The 19,766-nt window shown below is 59.7% G+C and overlaps 5 protein-coding genes across 5 annotated transcripts; 3 read left to right on the top strand and 2 right to left on the bottom strand.

The window, feature by feature from the left end:
• Positions 1-79: 79 nt before the first annotated feature.
• On the top strand, positions 80-2,089 carry N657DRAFT_583670 (arginyl-tRNA synthetase; the record flags this gene model as incomplete). The annotated part of the gene is made up of 3 exons (XM_062789691.1): positions 80-352; positions 410-1,617; positions 1,672-2,089. The coding sequence occupies 3 exons, from the start codon at positions 80-82 to the stop codon at positions 2,087-2,089; spliced, it is 1,899 nt and encodes a 632-aa protein (XP_062642183.1).
• Positions 2,090-3,066: 977 nt separating this feature from the next.
• Positions 3,067-4,927, top strand: N657DRAFT_548804 (cytochrome P450; the record flags this gene model as incomplete). The annotated part of the gene is made up of 5 exons (XM_062787877.1): positions 3,067-3,184; positions 3,237-3,517; positions 3,548-4,268; positions 4,331-4,412; positions 4,465-4,927. Coding segments are annotated over 5 exons (1,665 nt in total), but the record flags the coding sequence as incomplete, so codon positions are not given.
• A 2,231-nt stretch (positions 4,928-7,158) lies between these two features.
• N657DRAFT_694446 (uncharacterized protein) lies at positions 7,159-8,857 on the bottom strand. The gene has a single exon (XM_062797285.1). The coding sequence runs from the start codon at positions 8,714-8,716 to the stop codon at positions 7,172-7,174; it is 1,545 nt and encodes a 514-aa protein (XP_062642181.1). The 5' UTR covers positions 8,717-8,857; the 3' UTR covers positions 7,159-7,171.
• Positions 8,858-9,283: 426 nt separating this feature from the next.
• On the bottom strand, positions 9,284-14,807 carry N657DRAFT_651319 (uncharacterized protein). Its single transcript, XM_062794143.1, has one exon. The coding sequence runs from the start codon at positions 14,570-14,572 to the stop codon at positions 9,605-9,607; it is 4,968 nt and encodes a 1,655-aa protein (XP_062642180.1). The 5' UTR covers positions 14,573-14,807; the 3' UTR covers positions 9,284-9,604.
• Positions 14,808-15,812: 1,005 nt separating this feature from the next.
• N657DRAFT_685251 (uncharacterized protein) lies at positions 15,813-19,657 on the top strand (the record flags this gene model as incomplete). The annotated part of the gene is made up of 2 exons (XM_062796759.1): positions 15,813-16,015; positions 16,075-19,657. 2 exons carry the CDS (start codon positions 15,813-15,815, stop codon positions 19,655-19,657), a joined length of 3,786 nt encoding a protein of 1,261 aa, XP_062642179.1.
• Positions 19,658-19,766: the final 109 nt, after the last annotated feature.

Raw genomic sequence — 19,766 nt, 5'->3', positions numbered from 1 at the left:
CCTTGTCGTTGCACGTGGCCGAGCCATCCCGCATCGCAACCAGACTACCCTCTCGTTCCTCCGCACACGTGCGACGCCGATGGAGCAGCTCGCGCAAAAGGTCGGCGGCATGAGCCTCGACGCCATGACCGATAAATACCCCAACTGCCACCCGGACCTCAATCCATTCGATTTCTACCGCGCCCACCTCTCCAACCTTCTTTCTGACATCACCGGCGTCGACACAAAGATCATCTACCCCGCCCTGTCATGGACGCAGAGTCTCGACAAGGGCGACTTGATTCTGCCTGCGCCCGCACTCCGGGTTAAGGGCCAGAAGCCCGATGACCTCGCCAAGCAGTGGGCCGAGAAGGTGGGAGCAACAGAATGGCTGCCCTGCGCCGAATGCTGACTTCGGCGCGTGCCACAGTTTCCGGAAAACGACCTCCTCTTCGAGAAGCCGACCGTTGTCAACTACTTCATGGCCTTCTACGTCAAGGGCGCCCCGGTCGTCGAGACAGTCATCCCCCTGATCCAAAAGCACGGCAAAGACTTTGGCAGCAACAAGTTAAACGGCTTGAGGGACCCCACGGATCCCAGTAAGGGCCGCAAGCGCATAATTGTCGAATTCAGCTCCCCCAATATTGCCAAGCCCTTCCACGCCGGCCACCTGCGCAGCACGATAATTGGCGGTTTCATCGCGAACCTCCACGAATTCGCCGGATGGGACGTTATCAGGATAAACTACCTCGGCGACTGGGGTAAGCAGTACGGCCTGCTCGCTCTGGCCTTTGAGAAGTACGGCGACGAGGAGGCGCTCAACAAGGACCCCATCAACCACCTGTTCCAGCTCTACGTCCGCATCAACGCGGAAATGACGGCCGAGAAGGAGCAGATCGAGAAGCGGAAGCAGGATGGCGAGGACGTCACCGAGCTCGAGGCCGACAGCCTGGACGAGCAGGCTCGCCGCTATTTCAAGAAGATGACAGACAGGGACCCCGAGGCGCTAGCCCAGTGGAAGCGCTTCCGCGACCTCAGCATCAAGCGTTACCAGGCGACGTATGCCCGCCTCAACATCAGGTTCGACGAATACAGCGGCGAGAGCCAAGTGTCCGAGGAGGCTATGGAGAAGGTCGGCAGGGAGATGCTGGAGAAGGGCATCAGTAAGGAGGACAAGGGCGCCTTGATTGTCGACTTCCAAGAGCTCGTGCCGGGAAAGGAGGGCAAGCGCCTTGAGAAGCCCATCGTCAGGAAACGTGACGGCACCGCCCTGTACCTGACCCGCGACATCAGCGAGCTGCTCGCACGCCACGAGAAGTACCAGTTCGACCAGATGATCTACGTCGTGGCGTCGGCGCAGGACTTGCATTTGAGGCAGCTGTTCAAGATCATTGAGCTGCTGGGACATAAGGACATCGCCGTCAAGTGCCAGCACATCAACTTTGGCCTCGTCCTGGGCATGAGCACCCGCAAGGGCACCGTCAAGTTCCTTGACGACATCCTGCGCGACGTGGCCGACAAGATGCACGAGACGATGAAGAAGAACGAGGACAAGTACAACCAGGTGGAGAATCCAGAGGCGACGGCCGATACGCTCGGCATCAGCAGCGTCATGGTGCAGGACATGACGGGCAAGAGGTTTGTTTTCCCGGTCTGCGCACGTCCGCCGTCCCAGCTAATGTTCTGACGTAGGATCAACAACTACACCTTCAACATGGATGCCATGACCTCGTTCGAGGGCGACACGGGCCCGTACCTCCAGTACGCGCACGCCCGCGTGTCATCAATCCGCCGCCGTGCGAACCTCAGCGACGAAGACCTCGCCAGCGCGGACCTCTCATTGCTCACCGAGGCGCACGCCGTCAACATTGTCCGTTTGCTCGCGCAGTGGCCCGACACGGTGCAGACCACGCTCAGGACGCTGGAGCCGACGACGGTGCTGACGTACCTGTTCAAGATGACGCACGCCCTGAGCAGCAGCTACGACCACCTGCAGGTCGTCGGGAGCGAGCGGGAGCTGATGAAGGCGCGCATGGCGCTGTATGATGCGGCGCACACGGTGCTGGGTACTGGGATGAGGCTGTTGGGGTTGAGTCCCGTTGAGCGGTGAGTATTTCCGTCGTCCGTACTTCGCGTGCGTGGTGCTAAGCTGTGTAGGATGTGAATGGATATGATGTGCTCAGTTCCGTCGACAAGATGGCGCTCCCTGACCTCGCTTCTAGACAGCACAACAGACCAGGCATCGGCCGCTGCTTCTAACCCTGGGCTGTTTGGCTGCGTCGTGTACTTGGGGAAATTTTGTTATTCTGAGTTTGCCTCTGCAGGCGGCAAGAGGGATGGCATCTGGAGCTCAAGGAGGCGCTGCGCGAGAAGATTTCGTGTCTCAGGTTATTGAACGTTTGCACTTCATTCCATTATATTTACAAAGGTAACGGGATGGCTATGTGCAAGCATGCTCATGTCGATGACAGCTGATCATACCACAGTTCACGCATAAGTTCTGACACAATTTATAAGAGTTACTACCTTGCTCCGTATATTTGCACTTCCTCCCTTCTTTGCTTTCTTCTTGGGCATTGTGTGGCCTCATTCACCCGATAAGCTGTTGACCTCTTGTCACTCATGCCTTCTTCTCTGGTTGAAGATACCGTGACGTACCCTTTCCGCTGACGGCTTCATAGCTTAACATGCCCCTCTCCCGGCCTTGTCTGAACGTCAGGATGATCGCCAGCAATCCAGGACTCGATCAACAGCTCCGAGCGTCAGGCTCATCCGGATCTGACTCCGACTGCCTACCAGATCACTGCGATAGTCAAGAAGGAGCACATCACGGACAATGAAAGCCCCACCAGCAACGCAATCTACTTCGAGGTGTCCTGCAAACCATCGGATCAAAAGGAGTTCAGACGGTCGCATGGACAACGCAAATGCGTATGCTCGTCGCACACCTACGTCTGTGCATAGTTTATCCATCTTGGACGCGATATTTAAAGCTCACCATGAGTCCCGCGCCAATGCCCTCCTTCGGTTCCTCGCATTTCTATCATGTGCCCCGGCCGCCGAACAGAAGCCTGAGTTGTCGCCAGGATGACAATCGCGGCGGTGCTGGTGCTTATAATCGTCAGCATTGTTACAGTGTATAAGATATGTATTCGCCGCAGCGGGAGGCTGCGGCTGGGAGCGAAGCCTTTGCCCGGGCCCTGGGGTGAGTCAGTTCTGTCGTGAGCAGCAGTCCCTTTGGTTGTTGACCAGCTTAGGCCTGCCCTTCATGGGACGTATCCACGACATCCCAGAGAAGGCAACTTGGCTTAAATTCTACGAATGGAGCAAGAAATACGGTCCGATCTACAAGATGGAAATGTTCGGAACGGTTCATGTGTGGATTTCGTCCGAGAAGGTGGCCACCGAACTCCTCTCCAAGCGCGCCGCCATCTATTCGGACCGCCCAGTGATTCCGAACTTGCCCGACAACCGCACCAGCGGCGAGTACCTTGCCCTCTTGGGCCGCACAGGCAGGTCTCGCACCCCTGCACTCTCCGTGCGACTACCGAACTAACAGCCCCAAGAGACATGGCAGCGCCAGAGAAAGCTCTGCAACCACCTGATACACGCTAGCAAACTCGAGGACCTGCACTCGTACCCGACCCTCGAGCGCGACCGCTTTCTTTATCTCATGGCCAAAGACGCCAGCAACTACGTCGAGTGGGTCGAGCAGTTCACCAGCCGGACCATCTCGTGGCTGAGCTGGGGCACCGCGGCGCCCGCTCAGATCCTGCGACATACCACGTTTGGGCTGCTGGAGACCATCAGCCCCGCCGGTGCGCTCCCCAACAAGGCCAGCTTCCTCCGCTACGTGCCTCGCATCGTGTCCCCGTGGAAAAAGAAAGAGAGAGACCGGCATGACCTGGAAAGCCGCCTGTTCCGCGCCAACGTCGGCTTTGTCGCGGAGAGCGTGGCCCAGGACAGGGCGAGCCCGAGTTTTATCAAGACGTTCATGGAGGACAAGGCGAGTCCGGACGAGAGGGTCAGGAAGCGGTTGCGCAGCGACCAGGCCGAGGCCACGCACGTCGTCGGGCTGATGGCTATTGCCGGTGCGCTCACCATCGGCGCGCCGATCCAGAGTTTTATCCTGGCCATGTGCCACTACCCGGAGTGGCAGCGCAGGTTACAGAGAGAGATTGACCAGGTTCTGGGTGGCCGGTGCCCGCAGTGGGAAGACAGGAAGACACTGCCCCTGCTCCGGGCTGTGGTCAAGGAGGTGATCAGGTGGCGACCGCCGGTCCCGACAGGTAAGCATTGCCCCTAATATGTGCTGCGGCCATTCCAACCCGAACACTGACTCGAAAGGTAGGGATTCCCCATGCCGTCGAGCGCGACGACTACTACGACGGCTATCTCGTACCCGCCGGCGCCACAATCCACGCACTGGAATGGTAAGTACACTCCTCTCGCCTCTCGTGCGTGCTGACTTTCTAACTGCCTCAGGAGCTTCACTCGCGACGAACACCGCTATCCAGACGCCGAAGCCTTCAACCCAGCACGCTGGATCGACCCGCGCTATCCAACCTACCGCGAGCCGCTTCTTCGGTACCCAAACCTCTCTGCCTTTTCTCAGTTTGGCTTCGGCCGGCGCACGTGCCAGGGCATCCCCATCGTGGAGCAGGACCTGTTTCTCACCATGGGTGGCCTGTCATGGGCGTTTGACCTGCGCAAGAAGCGCGACCCCCTCACGAAGCGCGAGATCCCGGTGCACTGGGACGACTACACGCCGCTGCTAATTGCGAAGCCCGAGAAGTTTCTGTTTGATGCGGTGCCCAGGTCGCAGGAGAAGCTCCGGCTCATGCGGGAGATGTTTGAGGCTGCAAACGGGAAGCTGCTCCACGGCAAAGGTCCGGATTTCAACATTGGCCAGTTCTGGAACGACTTGGGCGATGTCATCTATGGTGACACGGTGCACCCGACCTGGACAGAGTTCCCGCTGAGCTTCGAGGACCAGAAGGTGCCCACGGGCTGTAGAGAGTCTACACCAACACCCCCGGAAGAAGGCGACGACGACGACGACGACGACGACGACGACAACGACGACGACGACGACGACGACAACGACGACGACAACGACGACGACAACGACGACGACAACGACGTGTTCGATGACTGTTATGAATTCCTGCCGATCTCCAAAATGGACGAGGACGAGGTGTTCCACAGTCGTCCAAAGTCTTCAGCAACCCCTGGGAGCGAAGGGGTGCCCCCGCTTCGCCAACAGTCTCGGGGGACCCAGAAGAACAAGGTGCTGGAGATGTCCATGGACAGTCAGGAGTGTTCCCCACCGGCCTACCATGAGAAAGGGGTACAGGTGGCGTTCGAGGACTTTCGAGAGTTTCTGGCGGCTCAGGAAGTGCCAGACGTACCCCAACACTGTCTAGACTTACCTCCTATCCACGGGGAACGGGTGTCAGGGGGCTGTCAAGAGCCTCAGGCCACTCAGAAGGAGAAGGTGCTGGACGTTTTCAAGGACAGCCAAGAGTCGGGCCCTGCAAAGAACGGCGACGGGAAATTGGATGACACGAATTGGGTAGCGAGGGAGGCCAAGGAAATGGTTTTCGACTTGGAGAACTCGGCCGAGCTCCGCTTGCCTCTGAGACTTAAGGAGCTGCCGGATGTGTCGCTGGACGTTCCAGACTCCATGCCTATCCATAAAAAGGAGGTGTTTGCCATCGTTGAGAACTCGGCCCGGGCCCGGTCGACACCAAGGCGCGCAAACGGGGAGCAGCAAGGCGGGGCTGCCATGTCCAGGGTTAAGTCCGGCGCTAAGCGGGAAAGCAAGGTGGCCAAGAAGCTGGAGCGCGAGGTTATTGGGGAGGACGGCGGCAGCTGGGAAATCGAGGAGAGCGGGGAAACTTTGTGGTTTGACTTCTATCCGAACTCGGCCGAGCTCCGGTCGCCGGCCAAGCTCATCGGCGCGGTTGAAGCAGCACGATTGCGCGAAGAACGACTGCGCGAAGAACGACTGCACGAAGCAGCACAACTGCGCGTAGAACGACAGCGCGCATCAGCATGGACGCTTGGAACTGCTACTGGCCAGCGAAAGACGGGTTAAGGTAGCGAATAAATGCAGAGACAGAGACCGGCAGTCGTTGAGCCCAGAATCTCGGCTGTCTCGAGGGATGCTAGCCAATGTGGCACTCCTAGCCAACGTGGAAGATCGGGCGCGAGTGAAGAGCAGCAAAGTGGATTAGGGCGTTCGCAGTCGCCTCTTTGATCACATCAGGCTGTGTCTACCCCCGGCTTCGGCTGGTACTTGCCCTGTACATGGATGATGTACATGTATTTGGAGGAACTCGGGTAGTCCGACGATAATGGTTCTCGCTTCCGTCGCGGCTCAGGTGAAGCGGAGCATCATGTTACTCCTTGGAGACTGCTGGAGTCCCTTCCAGGTTGGTGATGACGTGAGCTGTGTTTGACCACCGGTTTACCGGCCGACCTCGCGATGGGCAACTCGCAGAGTGCACTACGGCAATATCTCGAGACGGTTGAGAACGGCGGGATGGGCTTTGCCGGAGTTTCCCAGCCCGCTGCTCTACCAGTCAACATGGGCGCAGCCGTTTAATCTCGACATTCTCGACATTCCAGTGATGCCTGCGGCAGTGGCCTGGCCCCAACGGCCAGGGATATTCGGCACCATGTTTATCGTGATGCCCCTGGGCGCCATCATCAACAGTACCTCCGCTGTGGTTCATCATCCCTAAGGCCGAGGGCGGCGCTGTCGGTGACGTGGTTGCGAATGCCACGCCTTCGTGCACCGGGACAGGATCCTTGGTCTTTATCAGTCTTACACCATGGGCATGGACAGGATCGCGGCCCAAAAGTCCAAGGATTCCATTACCGAATTCCGCAGCCAGGTCCTAGCATCCTGTCCGCCACAACGTACGGAACATGCCCGGCTGCCCTACGTGGACCCGGCGATGTGAGACGCACAGCAGCAATACTGGAGCGAGAACCTGCCCCTTATGCAGCAGATCAAGAAGCGCTGGGATGCGGCCGATGTGTTTTCCGACCCTCAGGGAGTAAGGAGTTGAGAGCGGAAATCGCCCCTTGGGATGCACCGCATCACAATCGGGAAATTCAGGTTCAGAGTTTTTTGTAGGTACATCACTACATCTATTCTATTCCATGTCCCTGCCCTTCCAGTTTAATGATCCTCGACATCTTCATCCCGCCCCGGATACATGATTTCCTGCACGATGACGGCGCGCACATGGTGGTACAGCACAAACAGGTACGTGAGCAGCAACAGGACCGACATGGCCGTGGCAAACCACAGGATGCCCTCGTTGCGGAAAGCAGTGCCGAGCGAGATGGTGGCCAGCGTAAAACCCGTGTTGGGAAAGACAGCAGCCCACCAGCCCAGGTGGAAGTACTTCGGCGGGCTCTGCACAACAGCCAAGACGGCAATGCCAAACCACCAGAAGCTCAGCGCCCACAAGAATCCCGCGCCTACCAGGCTCATGGTCCCGATGTAGGCCGCATCGACCAGCCCGTCCATGTCGTGGTCAAAGTTCTCGGGCAGGCCGCGAGCCATCCCGATAAACGCCAACGCCGTGAACGCCGGCGGACCAACACACATGAACAAGCCCGTGCGGTGCTCACGATTCGGCAGCCCCGACTGCATCAGCCGGCCGACCATGTGCGCGTACATCATGAAGGCGACAGCAATACCCAGCCCCTGGCACGTCAAACCCGCCACGATGATGCACACCCTGGCCGCGGCCGGCTGTGACTCAGAAATGACGGATGCGATGGTGCCCGAGAGCATGATGGGGAAAACGGGCAGGATCCACGTAGGCATCATGGTCTGAAGCCCAAAGCTGTGCGCGGCAAAGACGTACGAGTACTGCCCGACAGCCACGCCTGTCGTCACGACAACGTACACCCAAAAGGCGACCTGGATAGCCCACAGCAACCCACCCGCCGTCGCCTGCGCCACCTCGGGATCCGGAGGCACACAATACCGCTGCGTCGACGTGATAATGGCGGCCATGGACAAGAAGAAAGTCGGGACGAAGAAGCCCTCGCGCGGGTGCGTGACCGACCGCAGGAATGTTCCGGGAAACACGACGAAGCGTGCGGTCATGGCGGCCGTGATCAGCACGAACAGGACGAGGTTGACGACGTAGACGGCCAGGCCGATGTGGCGCAGGCCAGGGAACTGGTGCGGCTGCGCGTGGATGAGCAGCGAGAGGCCGCCCGTCGACATGGTCACCGTGTACCACGCCCAGGTGAAGTGGGCGAGGCGCTCTCGGATGCCGAGATGTGGGCGAGTCGGTGAAGAGGGTGGTTCATCGGAGGCCGACTTCACTTGGATGCACCGCCCTGAGTGGTTTTTGTCTTGCTGATCGCCATGGTGGCATCGTCCGCTCCGCAGGATCTGCAGCCTGACCGAGGGGATGGTGTGGATGGGCAGGCTCTTTTCGAGGTCTTCGGGGTGGCTGTCGCCGCACTCGGTGGACGATCGACCTGAGGCGTACTCGGCGGATGGCCGGCCCGAGGGTGTCTCGATTTCTGCCAACGACGACTGGCTGGACGAGACGGCCGTCTCGCCTTGAAAGGGGTCCTCAGGCGTGTTCTGAGTGCGTGGTGGATGGCTGTGTAGCGGGCTGAAGGGGTGCGAGTGCCGACGTCTTTCCGGGTCGACGCGGGAACTGAAGAGAGGGCTGACCCGCAGCGGAGCTGACATTGTTACTAAAAAGCTTGTAAGGACCAAAAAGACTGACCAAGCAGTTGGAATAAGCAAATAAAGGAAAGAAGAAAAGAATGAACGTCCAGCGTAGTAGCCCAGAATAGTCAAGGATAGACGTCGAGCCAAGGAGGACTCGGGCGGCTAAGTAAGAAAAGCCCTGGTGAAAAGCTTACCCGGATCTCGTCGCCCGAAAGCGTCTAGAAAGTGCTATGACTGAGACGATCTCCACCGCTGCGTTTCGACAGATCCATGGTGGCGAGACCACTCAGCGCTGCTCCGTGTTGCGGCTCTGGAGCCTGAGATTGCCAAGACCGTGATCGAGTGAAGCATCAAGTCAAGTTCGCCTCAACCGGGCTACAAGAGATGGGATGACTGCGTAAGAAATTCCACATCGGGCCAGGCAACAGACAGCCAAGTTGCAAAACACGCCGCGAGGCATGTCGCAGCACCCGTTTTGAAGAAAGTAGAAGCCCAGAACGTCGCCACGATAGGGCTGAGCTGAGTGAAGCTGGCATGACTCGCGGTTAGTCGAAGACTGTGCTTGGCTGTAGGTATCAACATAGTCAGGGACGGAGTCGAACTTGGAGGTGGGAAAACAATCGTCAAGCTGTGTGTCGACAATTTCGTCACAACATGATCGGGTGCCCTGCGCTGTTCGTGAGATCATTAATACCGGGTGGTCTATTGATGCATACAACCGTGCCCTCCCAATGCCCCTGCTTAGTGACGTCCCTAATACCAAACGCTAGCCCATGATGAGGAGCCTCCGAACTTCTCCGTAGCCCGCAAATGTCAGCCAAAGCATCGCTGGTTCAGGGAGAATACCTCCTGTGATCGGTAGCCACACAAACAACAAATTGCGATATCAGGTTTTGCCATGCCAGCTCACAGCCGCGCCCCGCCAGCTCTCCAAGCACCTCTCGCCCTAGGCGCATTCGTCGCGCCAAAATTGTGAAGCCGCTCCCCAATCAGATACGCCTCATCCCGAATACGGATCTGCCAGCTGCGGAAGACGCTCACCAGGCCCCACACGCACTTAACGCTGGCGATGACGAGCGCGACCGCGGGGAAGCTCATGCGGTAAACGAGAACCGAGTAGGCGTCGACCAGGCCCTGATCGGGCGCTCCCTCCGGTTTGGCAAACGCTCCACACAGGAACCCGACGAGCCCTTCCGCAATGGCGGCTTTGGCCATGAGCAAGGGCACCGCCACGGCAGCCAAGGACATCGCTAGGCCAGGGACGATGAAGCAGCGCGTCAGGATGGCCACGTCCGGGTCCAGCCATCCCCGCCGCAGCACCGCTCTGGCCGCATTCGACAGACGCCCTCCCCGGAACCAAGTGTTGGTGATGCGCATCCCCAGCTTAAGGTAGAGCAGACCGATCGTCCACGCCTGCACTACGCGGGTGGTATGCACCGGGTTGGCCTTCGTGACAGTGTCGGCCGCCGCAAAGCCCGGCCTCAGAAAAGCGCCGTACATGATCTGGTGGAGCGGGAGCAGCGCGTAAAGCTCCATTAGCGAGGCGATGAGCAGCGGGCAGACGATGAGCACAAAGAAGGCGGCGTAGATGACCCTTGCAGTGCGGGCGACGACACCGATCACCTTCCGGACTCCGTCACGCTGCCTCACAGATTCGACAAGGGCCGTGGCGCGCTCCTTGACGGCGCGGTAGATTGCTCGCCCATGGAAAAGTGCATAGGCCGCCGAGCCGAGGATGTGGATGCCAATGCTAAACGCGTAGACATCGTTGGTTTGAATGTGTTCGGGAATTAGCAGCCCAAACATCCACCGCCCAAATATCAGCGGAACGATGGTGATGCTGACGCCAGTGACGGCGGCAAAGATCCAGATGGACAGGATGAAGAGGAAGACGCGGACGTGGAAGTGCGGCGGCACGTAAACGAGCTGGTACTGCTTGGTCGAGTAGATGTCTGGCGCCGGCCGGTCCGCCAGTCCGTCCCGCCATGTGTTCTTCTCGTCTACTTCCAGGAACACGGTGCCGCCCTTGGGGATTTTAACCTGGTCGGATGCCGGCGTACGCACAAACCGTCCATTCGGGATGAGCTGGCCCGACTGCACCAGGCTCGCTTTCCGGGCCTGATAGAGGATTATGTGCTCCTTCTTCATCGTCGGGCGCTTGGCTGTGCCACCTTCAAAGATGCCGCGCCACGTCCTGGCGACCACCTTGCCGTGGGCGTCGACTTCGAGGAACATCCGTCGCCAGAAAGGCAGCTTCCGGTCGGGCGAGTCAGGTTTGAGCGCAAGCTGGCCCTCTTCGTCAATCCGCCGCTCGCCAAACAGGAACCAGGTGATGCGAAGCGCCCGGGCGCACCGGCGAAACCACCACGTGTACATGGCATGGAGCCCGTGGCTTGGCTTGAAGAACCGAACGGCAAACGGCATAAGAAAATTGTAAAAGAGGAGGTCGATCGGGAATTCCAGAACCGGCTCGTTGGACGAGTAGTGGATTGGCAGAACACCGGGGAGGCACAGAGAGAGGCCCCAGACGACCCCGCCGAGGCACACGATAACCAAGGCGCCGTAGACAAAGGCGGAGAACAGGATCTTACGCAGCTGCGTGGTCACGTTGCGCTCGAGCACGTCTCGCACCGGATGAAATTCGGGGTCGTCGGGATCGCGGATGAAGTAGAGGACGCCCTTGCGCATGATTTTGCGGCACATGGACACGAAGAGGGCGAAGTGGAACATGTAACCCGTGCCGACGAACCAGTGGACAAATATGGACGTGATGGGAAAGTTGATGGTGAAAAGCAGCCGGGATTTGAGGGTGGCGTTCTCGAAGAGCGGAAGCAGGGCCGCGTCGAGCAGCATGCCGCAATACAGCGGGAAGACCAGCATCTCGATGCTGATGATCAGGATAACCTTCATCACACCGCTGGCCTGGTTGAGCCCATCAATGATGGACGCCTCCCACTCTCGCACCGCCGGAGAGCTCGACAGTGGGTTGCCCCGGCGCAGGTAGAGACCCGCGAGAAATGTTATGGCGGCATAGCCTGCGAGCACCGCCCAGAACCTGTCCACCGCGCCCCAGTGGGCGAGTTCTGGGTTCACCGTGCGTGCGACCTCGGGCAGATTCAGGTCGAGGACCCAGGAACTCGGGTTGACAATGGCCGTCGGCAAGGTCTTCAGGGAGGTCCAGGCAACCTCGAATATATTGGCTGCGACGGACAAAACCTGAGGGCCCTTCACAGAGTAGTCACCGCCGAGCAAAAATGCGAGCAGCCGCCACATCGCCAAGAAAGCCAGCGCAATATGATCCTTGAGCGTCAACAGCGCCTCGTGACTGACGGCCGAAAAGTTGCGCACTTCGGAGGCCGAGATAAGCGGCAGTTCGTTCATCAAGCCGCTGGCGATCCTGCTTGCCGCGCTGAGGGCCATAGCCTTGGACGCGTTGACCACACCACCCAAATATTCGGCAAGCGACGGAAACATCAATGCGCGGCCCAGCACGCGGATCCATTCGGAAATGGCCAACAATGCCAGACCCCCAAGGAGCAGCGCACAGTCCTGGATGAACTTGGAGAGGCTGAAAAGCATGCGTGCCAGGCGCATTGGGTTCGCCAGGGCCCAGATGCTGACGCGGCCGATGCTGTATGGGACGAAGACGCCGAGAAATATGGTGACGGAAACGAGAAACGCACAAAATATGGCGTTCTGGAACAGACCGGCAACGGGCCCTCGTATGCCGAGGAGCTCCAGAATGCCTTCTAGGTCTTCGGCGTCTTCGACAGCGTCGGCGGCGGCCGCATCGGCCATGTCCTGGTTGCCGCCGTTTGGGTTGGCCGGCACATTGCCCGGGATGTCCTCGTCGGGCTCCTCTTCGGCAAAGTCGCCGAGGGAATTGACGGGAGCGAGCTCAGCCTCGTCTATGTCGTCCACCTGGCGCCACATAAAGTCGGCGACCCTGTCGGCCAAGCCAGCGGGCTCGCGGCGTGGTGGGTCAGGCTGCAGAGCTCCGTGGGCCATAGGGCTCTCATGCGGGCGGCTGGGTCCAACCTCCGGGCCGTAGCTTGGGTCGTCGCGGACGAGAGACGAAGCCCTGGTGCCGGTGGAAGACTCTGGGGTTTCCCAAGACGGATAGCTGTCTTCCAACTCGTGTGCAGGGGAATCTGGAAACAGCGGATCCGGATCCGGAGGGGGCGAGGGAAGGGCTGCGAAGGACCAGCTGTTGTTTGCCAAAGGATTGATGGAACTGGTGACCGGAGGGCCGTCGGTATTAGCTCTCCGTCGCATGGGGTTTCCCATCGAGTAGTTCCCGTCCTCTTCCGTGTCCTCCACAAGTCTGCCTTTGCCCTTGTCTGAGGCATCCCCGACTTCTGGATTTGTGGAGTCAGTATCAGCCGCGCTCGAAGGCCCAGCCTGGTTGTCATCAAATGTTTCGCTTTCCCGCTGCCGATCCATCATCGACCTGGTCAGCCGCATCCAATAATCCAGCCTGGTGTCCAGGTTCCGCTCCCGAGCAATCCGTAGTATCAGCTCTGGATCACCGCCCGCCTCGCGATAAATGTCGAGGTACTCGTGCACTGTTGCGTGGTCAAACTCGTGCATGGGAGTTCCGCGGTCGAATCCGGGCGCGGGTCTTGGGTGATTCTGCGCGAAGTTGGGTATGAGCGGCCGTCCTGCCGATGAGCCGGGGGGGTCAGAGCCATGTCGGGGGATAAAAGGGGCGGTAGGGTGGTTGGCGGGCTCTGTTCCGTCGAATGCATCGATAGGGCCATCGTGATTCGTTTCGAGTGGTTCCTCCTCCTCGTCGTCTTCCTCGTCCGGCACGTCCGCATTATCCTCGGCGTCAGCGGCCTGGGGCGGGATATCGCCGGCGGCAAAGGCGGCGCGCATGTTGATTTCAGGCTGCTGTTGCACAACATAATCTCTAACTAAGATGATCAAGATGAAGCATGCAATGACTACAACTGTAATGATTTGGCCCTCGAGTACGGAGATGATGGCTCGGTTGACCGAGGGGTATCGCGTGAGGTTCCGAAGGAAAACGATGCCGCCCAGAAGGGTCTGGTGTGATGGTTCTGAGGGGAGGCGAACCGTCGCATTCGCGAGAGCGGCAGCAGGCTTCTCGGACGAGCCCGGGCCGCCCAGCAGGAGGCGCATGATGGTGGAGTAGATGGGGTCGCTGGAGGTGAGGTTGATACCGTACAAGTTCTTGACGATCCTGGCGGCGGCAGCAGGGGTCGTGTCGGCAGCAAAGAGCGGGCTCGACGGACACACATAGCTGCCATATGGTGCGCTGGATAGCAAGTTGAAAGCGTCAACCGTCGCGGAAATGGCCGGCCGGCCGCCCAGGCCCTCATCGCTGATCCAGACCAGACACGACCACACGGAGCGCATCACGTACGGCAAGCACACCAGCCAGACGGCTCCCACCAGGGCGGCCCTCGCCCAGACGAGCAAATTGCGGACCAGGTACTTGGCCGTGTGGCTGACGAAGACATGGGCCGGCAGAGCTTTTGGCATGTTGGGGTCGTAGAGCTTGGTGAAGCGGAAGGGCGTCTTGCAGAGCTCACAGTGCTTCTTTTGCGAATGCGACAGCCACTCCATCAGGCAGTCCTGGTGGACGAACTTGATGCTGCCGCTGCATTTGCACGGGTAGAAGAGCGGCTCGTCGGGTGAGCCCTCGCCTCTGCATATCCGGCAGGTGTCGGGGTCTGCGGGATTCGTGTCTGGAGGGTTGATTCGGCTCTTTATCGCCAAGGCGGATGCGCGGCGGCGCGTGTTGGGAAACCGGATCGGGTCGGGCGGAGGGAAGGGGTCGGAAGAGCCGGCCATTGTGTCGAGGGCCGAGTCCGGCGGCTGGGGGGTAGGCACGCCATTCGACGTCATGGCGAGAAGTGCTTGATGCCCATCGGCAGAGGGTTGCGGATGATGATCGTGACAGCGGGCGACTGTTCGGGGTTCAAATTCTTGGACTGTATCAGGGCCACAACGGGAATCGAACGCGCAACGGTTGGTTCTAAGAGTATTATGCTTCTTCCGAGATACTTGCGGTCGCAGAGGGATGTTGTTGTCGAGCGGCGGATGGGAGGAAGTCGAAGTTTGGAAAAAGAATCGAAAGATGAATGCTGTCAATGGCGGCGTAAGGAATCGGTGGACGCCCAATCAGAGTTGGGATCTTGCGGGAAGTAATGGGTCGAGCACGTGCCTCCACTCGAAGGTGACCTCAGCGGCCATTGTCCGTCAGAGTTTCGCCTTGGGTGAAGTACTTTTAGGCTTGTTTAAAACCCTGGATCGAGGAGCTGCTCCATAATTAAACTCAAATAACTTACTTGGGCATCCTTTTTATCCATTGTTCTCTTTCTCCTATGTCTCAGTGCGAGATGCCTTGAAACTTGCAACCCGATGTTCTGGTATTTTTCCCTTCTAGTCCGTACAGATAGTGCACGACAAGCAAGCTCCCTGGTAAGCCACCGACAAAACAGCACATGTCTTGGAGATTTCTCGAGGCCCGCGAGTTTACACAGTAAGGCCATAGGAGCGGGTCGACAAGAAAGCAGATATCCCCGGACCTAATGCAATTCGCCGAAACCTAGCTCGAGTCCGATAAACCAACATGATGCAGTTTCAGCGGTGCAGGCATTGCAGGGCAGGTGCAGCAGATGACGTCCTTGGCTGCGTGGGGCTTTCTCGCTAACGTTAGACCGGGAAACAAGACTCCGGTTCCGTCATGATGCCAGTGACCTCGACCAATTCCCGGGACAAAGACGTAACCATGGCCAGAGTGACTGCAGCGGCCGACTTCTGACAATAAACATTTCTGCTTCCCAGTTCTACTCTCAACGTTGCGTTACATCTGGATTGCCGTGCATCTGAATTGCCCAACTTTCTCACCGGTCGATCTCCTGCTTCTTGTGCGATAAGCAGGCAGCACGAGATACGGAGACTGACTGAGCTTCATTTTCGTCGCTGACAGCACGGCCGACCTGCCACCGTGACATCTTACCCCGTCTGGCCATCCGCGCGACACAGCTCAGCCCTCCGGTCCGCACCGAACGGCTGCTCATATACCGAGCGACAGCTCCCTTGCCTGCTGTGTTATCAGCCTGGCGCTGAACCACGCGGCATCATGGACGACGCGAACGGCACCCTGAAGGCCTCGAAAGCCACAAACGACACGAACGGCATCAACGGCATCAACGGCATCAACGGCATCAACGGTGCCATCAAATCGCAACTCAACGGTCTCAACGGCCATGCAGTAGGAATGAGAAGGAGGACGAAGCCCAGCGGGCCGGGGATGCTCGCCCGAACATTCAGCATTGCTGCGCGGTAAGCTTCGATGTCAATCCTGCTTTCGGTCGACCTACTGACAACACACCGCGTCGCAGATTACTGACCTGGTACTCCATCGTGACCATCCTCCTCCGATGCCCTGCCACACTCGACGCCTGCGACGACACGTCTCCGCGCATTTGCAAGCCCTACTTCCAGCTGAAACAGGCCGTCGTGCCCCACGTCGAGCCTTACTACCACACATACGCTGCTCCATACGTTGAGGCCGCCCGCCCCTACTACCACACGGTCGAACAGAAGGTTATTGCTCCGAGTTGGGGCTACGCAAAAAAGTGCGGTACCCCGCGGGTGCAGCAGGTGCGGGCATTCGGGAAAGCGCAATGGGACAGGAGCGTCCAGCCGCAGGTCGAAAAATACCAGGATTTGGCCAGGACGAAATACGATGAGAAACTCGCCCCGCACATCAACCGCGTCTCGACCGCTTTCGGCCCCTACTACGAGATCGCCCGGACGAGCAGTCTGCAGACGTACCACGAGCTGCTGGTGCCCGCGTACGAATTTATCCAGCCCCATGTCCTAGACGGCTACCGGGCCACCTCGGCCTTCACGAGCAAGACCGTGGTGCCGGCCTTCGTCTGGGCATGGAACAAGACTTACGTCTTCGTAGATGGCACGGTTGGGCCGCAGATCAGGGCCATCTACGTCGAGAATGTCGAGCCCCAGCTCGTCAAAATCAGCAAGCGCCTCGGCCGCCACAGCACCGGCAAGAAGTCGGTGCCCAGGCCGCTGACGGACGCTTCGTCAAGCTCGTCCACCCAGAGCACCTCCACGTTCACGAAGCCTGCCGCCTCGGTCACCGCCACGTCCACCAGCGCTTCAAAAGCCAAGCCTTCTGTTGACTCTCGCACCAGGGCATCGATGGAACCAATCCCGCCCCCCGAGATCGATGAGACTCTCGAAAAAGAGGACCCGGTCCGCCGCAGTGCCCGCGAAATCGTCGCCGCCGATCTCAAGGATTGGCAGGACAGGTACGCCAAGGCTGCGGACGAGGGCGCTGCTGAAATCGACGAGCGCGTCCAGGAGATCGCCAAGAAAATGATCCGGCGCGAGGCGAGAATCACGGGCAAATCGCTCCTCGAGCAGTTGCAGACGACCACCGTCTCAGAGCTCGTTTCTCTCCGCCGCGCCATACTGGGCATCATTGGCACGGTCAATAAGGGCGGCGCGACCCCTGAGGAGGGCCAGGAACAGATCACCCAGGCTGTCCGACAGGCGGGCATGGTCGTCAAGGAGAAGGCCCAGGCTGTGCGCACGTGGCGAGAGCAGTACGACACCGAGACGCAGACCTCGGTCACCAAGGCCGCAGAGACGCACTTCTCCATCCTTGAGAACATCCGCGACCTGGCCCTCCAGAAGATCGGCATGAAGTGGGCCTGGATGGACGGCGTCACGTACAAGGACTGGGCCAAGTACCACCAGCTCAAGGGCCGCTTCGACGAGTGGAAGGGCGACCTTGAGAGGCACGTCGTCAGCCATCCGAGTCTCGAAGCTGCCCAGCTTGAGGCCGCCAACATCGAGGACGAAGCGATGCAGGTTGCCGCGTCAGCTGCCAAGGAGCTGGCACGCCTGAAGCAGGTCGCCTACTGGAAGCTGACTGCCCGCGACGACACCGAGGAGTTCGACAGTACTCTGATGCAGCAGGCGGCGGAGGCAGCCGAGGCCGCGCGACTGGCCGCGGCGAATGCTGCAGGAGCCGTCGTTGACTCTGCCGAGGCGGCCAAAGACTCAGTCGTAGATGCCGCGGGAGCCGTTGCTGAGTCTGCGGAGGCGGCTCAACACTTAGTGGTGGATGCGATCGGCGAGGGCGCTAGCCTGGCCTCGGAAGCGGCGAGCAAGGCTACCGATGCTATTTCTGGGTCGAGCGAGCAAACATCTGCCTCGGAGAGCGCGTCTGCCGTCTCTGGGACCTCAGACCCAAAGTCTGAGCCTGCTGTCGAGGCGTCTGTAACTCTTGACGACTCCGAGACCACTCCGACTGACGCCGCTGCCGTGGAGGAGCAAAACGCCGAGCCCGAAGCCGAGACAGCAGAAGCAGCCTCCGAACACCTCCATGAGGATGCTGCCAAATCAGAAGCCGAACCTCTCTCTGCCGCTTCTGAGGAGCTCTCCAGCGTTGTCGAGCCCACTTCCCAGCCAACCGATGCCGAACCTTCCCCTGAAGTTGCTTCCACCATGATGTTTGAGACCCCCGTGATGGTGGGCAACGTAACCGCGCCAGTGGACGAGGACAGGGCAGCGCCCGTTGAGTTGCCCGTGGAATCCGACCCCGTCGAGGAGGAAGACCTGCCGCTGTCCAGCACAGCCTCTGTAAAGACGGCGCTCTTTGGCGCAGCCGCACAGTCCGTCCCCAGCCGCAGACCGATCATTGACGACGACGCGGACGATGTGCCGGCCGCCATGGAGTCGATGCGCAACGACCTCAAGTCGGCCTACTCGGCGGCCATGTCGAGGGCGAACGAACAGTACTCACAGGCCCTTTCAATCGTCTCTGTCCAGATCCGAGGCACCCCGCAGCCTGCGCACGAGAAGATGCTAGCGTCCGTCACGTCGGCGTACAGTCAGGCCATGGCCTCGGCCAGCTCTCGGCTCGATGACGCCCTGAAGGTTGCATCGAACCAGCTGTATGGCACGACGACCAAGAAGAACATCCTGCCCACTACGCTCCCTGTCCCACAGATGCCGGGCGTCGACTGGGCGCAGATCCAGTCCATCGCCTCGGAGCGTCTGCAGCAAGGCCGCGCCTTGGCCGAGGAGCAGTACGAGAGCGCCAAAATTGCCATCGGCCTAGCCACTCCGACCCCGTCAACACCCTCCGAGCACGTCAGCAGGATGCTCGACAATGCCAGGCACAACTACTACGCCGGTCTAGGACTGGCGCATGCCCGGTACTCCGAGTTCCTCGCCGCCGCCAGCTCGGCTCTTAGCTCGGTGACCGCCACCCCGACGCCGACCGACCTAGCGGGGTCTGCATCATCGATTGCCTCGGTTGCCAGCGACTCTGCGGCTTCTGCTGCGTCGGCAGTCAGCGAAGGCGCCGCCTCCGTTATGTCTGCGGCCAGCGAAGGCGCCTCCTCTGCCATGTCTGCAGCCAGCGAGAACGTGTCCGCGGCCGCCGCAGCAGGGTATGACGCCGCCGCCGCCGCGGGAGGCAAGGTCGCCGAGGGCTGGGACGTTGTGGTCACAAGGATCAGCCTCCAAGTCTACGGCGCACCCACGCCAACCCCGTGGTACTCAAGCGTCTACAGCGCCGCGAACGACTACGCCTCTGCAGCCGGCCAGAGCGGGGCGTCTGTCACTAGCGCCGCCGGCGCGTATGCCTCTGCGGGGTCGGAGGAGCTCGCGAAGCAGTACTCGGCCGTCAGCCGCATCATGTCGGAGATGCTCATCGGCAAGGAGCCGTCGTTCTCTGAGAGCGTTATTTCGAGGCTGAGCGCGGCGTATGCGACGGGTTTGAGTTCGGCCTCGAGCATGGCCGGCGCTGCCCAGGCGACTGCTGCGTCGGCTGCGAGCCAGGCTGGCGAGGCGGCTAAAGGTGTTGGGGAGAAGATTGCCAGCGCTGCGAGCGATGCCACTGAGGTTGTCAAGGGCTCGGCGACGAGTAGCAAGGATGAGCTGTGAGGGGAGCGAGGCAATCAGTGGGGAGGACACGGACGATATGAAATGATGACCATGACCAAATCAGCGGCGCGGTGGCGTGAGCGGGATGGGTAATCAAAACGGTGACGGG

The sequence above is a fragment of the Parathielavia appendiculata genome, assembly GCF_033297405.1.
Source record: "Parathielavia appendiculata strain CBS 731.68 unplaced genomic scaffold N657scaffold_47, whole genome shotgun sequence".
Taxonomy (NCBI): domain Eukaryota; kingdom Fungi; phylum Ascomycota; class Sordariomycetes; order Sordariales; family Chaetomiaceae; genus Parathielavia; species Parathielavia appendiculata.
Note: the sequence above shows the minus strand (reverse complement) of the source record. Positions and strands in the feature narration are given on the sequence as shown.